Source organism: Nanorana parkeri, unplaced genomic scaffold (assembly GCF_000935625.1).
Source record: "Nanorana parkeri isolate BGI_ZX_2015 unplaced genomic scaffold, ASM93562v1 scaffold73, whole genome shotgun sequence".
In the NCBI taxonomy this organism is placed as follows: domain Eukaryota; kingdom Metazoa; phylum Chordata; class Amphibia; order Anura; family Dicroglossidae; genus Nanorana; species Nanorana parkeri.
The window spans coordinates 2,649,339-2,656,745 of NW_017306341.1; the positions used below are offsets into that span (position 1 = coordinate 2,649,339).

General features: G+C 45.9%; 1 protein-coding gene across 1 annotated transcript in view; it reads left to right on the forward strand.

Annotated features, from left to right (window-relative positions):
- Positions 1–371: 371 nt before the first annotated feature.
- Positions 372–7,407, forward strand: part of CCDC6 (coiled-coil domain containing 6) — a 39,917-nt gene continuing 32,881 nt past the window's right edge. The window contains exon 1 of the mRNA XM_018576675.1: positions 372–767. Within this exon, the coding sequence (XP_018432177.1) occupies positions 507–767 (261 nt within the window). The 5' untranslated portion in view covers positions 372–506. The remainder of the gene's footprint in view (positions 768–7,407) is intronic.

A 7,407-nucleotide genomic window follows, 5' to 3' on the forward strand; every position in this document is an offset into this window, starting at 1 on the left:
CAGACAGCAAAATAAACCCACAGAAAACCTGTAAGGGGTTTTAGCTCTTCCTTACTCTATTCAACATGTGAACACTTCTATATTTCCTGGAAGTTTTGGTTTGCAGCAGGAAAGGAAGCTGCTCTGCAACATAATGACCCCTGGCAGCCATTGGAACTGAGCAGTTTGATTCAGTTGTGGACTTCATTCCCTCATCCATAAAGCGCAATTACTCATATGAAGCAAAGTCTGTTGTACTCTGTGCTGCAGCTCACAGTCAGATTCCAATAGCTTCTAGTAGTGGGTATTACTCTGTGGGGTTATCATGTAGTACCCAGAGTGCCCTGTAGGAGCCGCTGTGAATAAGCGGCGTTGTTGGCGGTTAGAGCGGAGCGCCCCTCTTGTCTGGGCTCGCTGGTGTGTGGCAGAGTGTGCGCAGTGCAGTGCGCGCTCACGGTTGTGTGTGTGTGGTGCCACCGCCTGTGTCGTCCTCCTCCCTCCCGCTCTATCCCCAACCAGCCGCGGCCATGGCGGACAGCGCCAGCGAGAGTGACACAGACGGAGGCGGCGGGAACAGCTCAGCCGCCATGCAGACGTCTTCTTCGGCTTCCTCCTCCAGCAAGTCCGGTATCGTCATCTCGCCCTTCCGCCTGGAGGAGCTGACTAACCGGCTGGCCTCTCTGCAGCAGGAGAACAAAGTGCTGAAGATCGAGCTGGAGACCTACAAGCTGAAGTGCAAGGTGCTGCAGGAGGAGAACCGCGACCTGCGCAAAGCCAGCGTCACCATTGTGAGTAGCGCCACCCCGGGGGACGGGCGGCACCTGTGGAGTGCCAGCTGCTAGGGAGCTGCTAGGCTTCTGGGCCATGCTGACACTTGTAGTCCCATAGCAGCTGGGGGCCCATCTCTGGCATGTATCGAATGACCAGTGCTCTATACATTTCCGGGCTTCCCATATACATGAGATCACTGTCATTATAGGTACCTTATGACTTCTGCAGGCACCAGGGGGAAGAAGCTGGCCAGGCTGGATCCTCCTAGGTGGGTGTTGCTGTTACACCAAGATGGCTGGAGGTCTCTGCCCTGTGCATAGCCACATATAAATCAGATGATACAAGGACCTAGTATTCTATCAAATTGTTTTGTGGTCAGATCATGTGTTGGCCTCAGATGTCTTTAGATAAAGGGATAGTCCTCCCGAAAGTGAAATTTCAGTAAATTTTGTGGTTAGATCATATTCGACCTCCGCTGTCAATAGATAAAGGGATAGTCCTCCCGAAAGTGAAATTACAATACACTATTAGCATGTGTTGCCTTCGATGTCTATAGCTAAAGGCATAGTCCACGCAAAAGTGACGTTCCATAAAACCTATCTGATACCAGATAGTTGGAATGTCACTTCCAAGCCGACCAGCCCTTTATCTACAGACAGAGCACAGAACAAGTGTTGACATCCAGTGTCTATATTCCAAAAGTGACATTCCGATAAACTATTGTGGTTAGTTGGCCTCTGATGGCTTTAGATGGAGGCTTAGTACACCTTAAGGTGACATTCCAATATATTCTTTGGTTAGATCATGCTCTGGCCTTCGATGTCTATAGATAAAGGCATAGTCCACCTGAAAGTGATATGACCACAGTTCATTGGGAATGTCACTTCCGAGTGGACTAACCCCTTATCTGTAGACGTTGGGAGGTCAACACATGATCTAACCACTGACTAGAGTTCATTGGAAAATCCCTTCCACGTAGACTTTCCCTTTTATCTATAGACATCGGAGGTCAACACATGGTCTGACTGCAGTTCATCGGAATGCCACTTCCGGGTGGACTTCCCCTTTATCTATAGACATTGAAGGTCAATACATGGGCTGACCGCAGGCCACAGTTCATTGGAATGTCACTTCCAAGTAGACTTTCCCTTTTATCTGTAGACATTGGAGGTCAACACATTATCTGACCGCAGAACATGTGTTGACCACCAGTGTATAAAGGCTTTCTGGAAGTGACAATCCAAAAAACTGTAGTCTGTGGTTAGATCATGCATTGGCCTCTGATGTCTATAGATAAAGAGATAGTCCTCCCTAACGTGACACTCCAATACATTCTGTGGTTAGATCATGCATTGGCCTCCCATGTCTGTAGATAAAGGGTTAGTTCACCTGAAAGTTTCATACCAATAAATCTTGGCCTCTGATGTCTATAGATAGTCCTCTTGCAAGTGACATTGCATAAAAATGACCACAGAATGTATTGTAATGTCACTTCCAGATAGATGAACCCTTTAAATATAGACATCGGAGGTCAACACATCATCTGACCACAGAAAAAAGTGTTGACTCAAGTGTCTATAGATGAAGGCTTAGTCTAATGTGAAAGTGACATTCCAATAAATCCTGTGATTAGACCATAAATTGGCCCCTGTTGTCTTTAGATAAGAGGATAGTCCACCCAAAAGTGACATTTGTATGTCACTTCCTATAGGCTTCCTGTATGTCACTTCCTATAGGCTTCCTGTATGTCACTTCCTATAGGCTTCCTGTATGTCACTTCCTATAGGTTTCTTGTATAGGCTTTCTCAGATTAGATTGCCGCGCCATTGGTCCTGGAGCTGATGTCGGCCACCTCACAGTTTTGGGTGTTGCCTATTCTCCAATAATATATGATACCAGAACAATTCAACAAGTCAGGTTTAACCCTTGACAACAATCAGAGCAGGTGTGTAGACCTGGTTATCTAAAGTGACCCTTTAGGGTTACTTTTACACAATAGGTCACCTGTAAAAGTAGCGGTTATATATACACCCCTTTCCAGTGGCCCATGTGTTGGCCGCTGGGAAAGTACATAAATGGAAGCATCTTTTGCAGGTGACCTCTTTGGTAAGAAAGAGGAGCCTGCAGTGACACTGTCCCTTGCCTACTCAGGGCAAAGTGACGGTATCTATGCAAAGGGCCTCCACAATCTCCTTATGCCTACATTGCCTGGGCTACCGCACCTCTCCATTGTCCTTGTTGGTACTGAATTTACTACTGTCATTGACCAGGGGAAGTGGTGGTGTCATTTCCTCACCCATGTGGCAGTACTTGGGCGTCGCGATTGGCTTCTAGGCCCAAGCACTGTCACTGCAGAGGAGATCACACGGTCCTCCATAGCAAAAGATGAGTATAAGGGTGGTATCTTTTGCATAGACACTTCCTTTTGCCCTGCATGGGCAAAGTGACAGTATTTTTCTCAAGGCCATCTTGGGGAAAATATATAATGCACATCATACTTCCCACCCATTCATCAATTCCGTTTTCTGTGTTGCCTGACAATACTATTTCTTGCTGGCAACTTTTCCATTAGTGGAAACTGGTAATCCAGTGGTGCATTGCGTCTGATCTTAAGACCATTTGCTTTTGCTGTGCCACTTCTAAATTCTCTTAGCAGTGAGGACCAATATATATTCATTGGGAAGTGTTCATATCACCATGGAGCAATGTGGACACCTGAAGAACTACCACTTTGCGGTCAAGCAATGTGAAGTCTCAGGACTTGATGCGTCATGTGACCACAGACTTGGGCAAGTATATAGTTTTTTTTAGTCTTTCTGTTTTGCAATTTTTTTTAGCAAATAGGTAGAGGTTAGTTAGGGGTATTGGTTTTGGGGGAGTGGTGCCCTTGCTGGAGTCCACCTTTAACTCTGCAGAGCTTCTGGAGACATAAACTGTTAGATGGTTTCAAGCAGATGCAAAATTCCAATGTTAGACACCGTCACCTTGCACAATGCAGGGCCCAGTGACTCTGAAATCTAAGGTGTCAGGCAGTAAGATAAATGGTGATGTCATGTAACCGGCATAGAGATTATGTGCTAGACCCAAGCATTGACACATGGGAGGCCGTCACATGCTCCCCTATACCTGAAGACATCGGTTAGTGTTGCCAGCTGCAACACTAACCGACAGAGACAGGAACCATAGGCCTTTTACTTTGCTGTAAATTGACATGGAGACAACGTCTCCAATGCCAAACATTTTTTTCTAAATTACTTTCTTTAGAAAGTCACATGACCTCTTCTTCTAAAATGAGTTCTGCAAGGGCATTTTCTGCCATTGTCACTGTGGCAGGAGACGGGCTCTGTCAATCTGGGGGGAGGAGGTACAATCCTGGGTGTGCCCAGTCTTTTCCAATTGACAAAGCTACTATGCAAGGGGAAGAGGCTGTATCATCACACAGCACTGTAGTCCAGTGGCAGTGCCGGTGAGGATGGGGGTAATAAGGGGCCTTTTGAAGTTCATAGACCCCTAGTGTTGTCATGCTAGGGCAGGCAGAGACCCCAGGACAGTGAAGCTGGCAGGATTAACAGGTCTGAGGGACAGGAAAGTACTTCACTCATTACATGTGTGCCGCTCTTTGTAAGCGCTTTCCATTTTTCATTTTTTTTTTCTACACCATTTACTTCTCCAGTATTAACCAATGACAGTCAGTGGACTGATCCTGGCATTAAATAATTGACAAATCCTGACTGAATTTGTCAGGATCAGATGATCAGGACGTCGGTAGGTATGCATGAGTCAGCATCAGCAGACCCTCAGTATAGCTTTGTCTGGGGAAAGGACCATCAGCCGGGTTGGAAATGTTTATCCCGTTGTCCCTCTTCAGTAATAAGTGCCAGGGTTCTATGGTATTCCTGTAGACCTTTTTTGGAAATAATTTGCTATCTTTAAGAATTGTTGGCAGTGGCAGTGACATCTTTCTTTAGTTAGTCTGCTAATGTTCATAAAGTTTGTGGGTAGTTCAGCTCTATATTAAACATTGGAAAAGCTAGCTGGGAAAATTGTCAGTCTGTGAAATCGTGTGTGTTGCCTGTCACGTTTACAGTGAACTTGTCTGTAGAGAAATATCAGACTTGTGTGTAAAGGTGCTGGCCTCTGGCCTGTCAGGTTCATCCTGATCCACTACCTACTGACTGACACATTGACCCAGAACAATCATGTTGCAAGTAAAGACCAAAAAGAAGCTGGGATTAGCATGACTGCCCCAGAAGCACATTTCTCATAGTTCTTATATGATAGGTTCCCTTGAAAGTAAATTCCAGGCAAAACACTAAACAGTTGAAATGCATATGTGGACAGTCTTCGGCTCCATTCACACATAGCGCTAGCGGTTTCCGTGCAGAGAACTGTGCGGAACGAAACCGCACACGCGGTAACATGCGCAGATTCCACGTTTGCCGCTATTACTATAGCCGTACCGGAACACAGGCACTAATGTACCAAACGTTCGGGTTCCGGCGGGGGGCGTGGCTTCGGTGCAATTGAGTTCAATGCACCACCACGCTCCCTCCCGCCCCAAAACAAAGTGAGCCGGCTGGGTTGCGTTCCAGTGCGTTTCATAGGCCAAACGCACTGGATCGCACTCTCGAAGGTGTGACAGGGCCCTTAAGGATATCTTAACCCAAGAACAATTTTTTTTTATATATTGCAACTTACCCGCTCTCAGATGTGCCAGCTGCATTTTTTAGGCTGTTTTTCATATTTCACCTGATGTCTGGCCAGTAACACTCCCTGTCCTTGGGTGACATTATTTACTGTTCTTTATCTAGGGAGTGTTTTCGGATTACATGACATCTACCCCTCTGTTTTCCTCCATAACATAGGGTATAGGGGGGTTGTCCTGTAGTCCACACAGAGAACTGGGAAAAATGCTAACTGGTAACAGCTATTGGAAGTAAGTGCATATCAGGCCACTTGGCCTTTCTGGGCATCCTCGGTGCTTACATTGTAAATGGACTTGACGTGCAGGTACCCAGAGGTACTTGCAATGCGCTGACAGTGCTGGATGAAGTGTTTCACACTTATGGTGTGCTTTAAAGCAGACATTGGCTATTCAGTGTAGAATTGATGAGTTAGCAGGCATCTTTAGGAGACATTAACGTTTGCTACCATTTGTAAAAAAAAATACATTGGGAAGCAGCTGTAATGTTTTTAATTCAAGAGCAATGTCTGCCTAGACCCAGGACTTTGACCAACACTGGTTTAACCCTTTCTCTACCTGATCAATTTTTGCCTGGTTTGTTTTTTTTGCAGATGTTACAAATACACATTTTAGGCCCTAATTTGCTTAAAGCCACCAAAATGATATATTTTCTGAAAGTAGAGACCCTAGAAAATAAAATGTTGGTACATCACATGATATTAGCACAACAATTAGCAGTGATTTTATATGTAGGGGCATGTGAAGACGGGGACTTCATGTTATTTAAACTTTAATCCTTTACACTTTCTATTTTTTTTGTACACTTAACTTTGTTATCACATAAGTCAGTGGTGAAGGGTTCTCTTTAAGGACACATTAAGGCCCTGTTCACATGTAGCGACTTATCGTGCGATTTTTGCCGTGCGATATATCGCGAGAAGTCGCCGGCTAATGATAGTCAATGGAGCTGTCTTAGCTCCATTTCGCAAGTCGCTTCTACAGGACCCTTTTTTCAGCGGATTTTGCACGATTTTGCTTTTTTCTATGGAGCCCGACGGAGAAGGTCGCGCTACCGTCGCTGGATCGTTGCTGGAACGCCGCCCCGAAAGTCGCGCTATCCCGGCCGCTGCAAAGGTATGTCGCTACATGTGAATGGGGCCTAAGGGTATCTGCTGGCACCCGTGATGGTCATCCTGAGGCTGTGGAGCCTGAGAATCATGGTCAGGGGGCAGCGGCTGCTGGAAGTGATCGGGCAGTTGTATAGCTATCTGAATCACTTCCACGTTGTAGCTGAGAATCGGTTTACAAGGGCGTGCTGCAACAGGCCTAAGTACTGCAGGTTAAAGTGAGCCTGCCAGAATGTAAGTCTTAGAAGCAGAGGAGGTGGGCTTTGAAGAAAACCTTTTAGTTTGCTATACATGGGCAAAGTAACAAATGTAAGTTTTATTCTTTGTGTTTCAAAAGTATGTCAGTCCTTAGATGTTGTGGCAGCATTAGATTCTCATATTCTAAGCTAATCATTTTTCTGCAAGTACAGAAAAATACTTGTTTCTCCGGCTACAGAAATCTTGTGTCCTTGTGCATTGAACGGATGTCTAAGGGCAGGTTCACACCATTTTCTGGACCAGATCTGGTCCGGAAAATGATGTGAACCTGCCCACAGTTCCAGTGCATTCCAGACCGACAAAATTAGATATGCAGTATTTTTCGGGTCTGGAACGCACTGCGCTGTTGTGAACAGATGCCAGAAATAGCATAGGGATACAATAGGATGCATTTTAAAATGTTATTAACCCCTTCGTGACTGACGACGTACAGTGTACGTCGCCAGCATCGGGGCTGTTTAAACAGACTCCCGGTGACTTTGTAAACCCGACTGTCGGCTTTACAACAGAAGCGATCCTGGCGACTTACCTGTCGCCAGATCGCTTCTGCGTCCCGAAGAAGGGGCCACAACACCCCCCCCGCCGGAC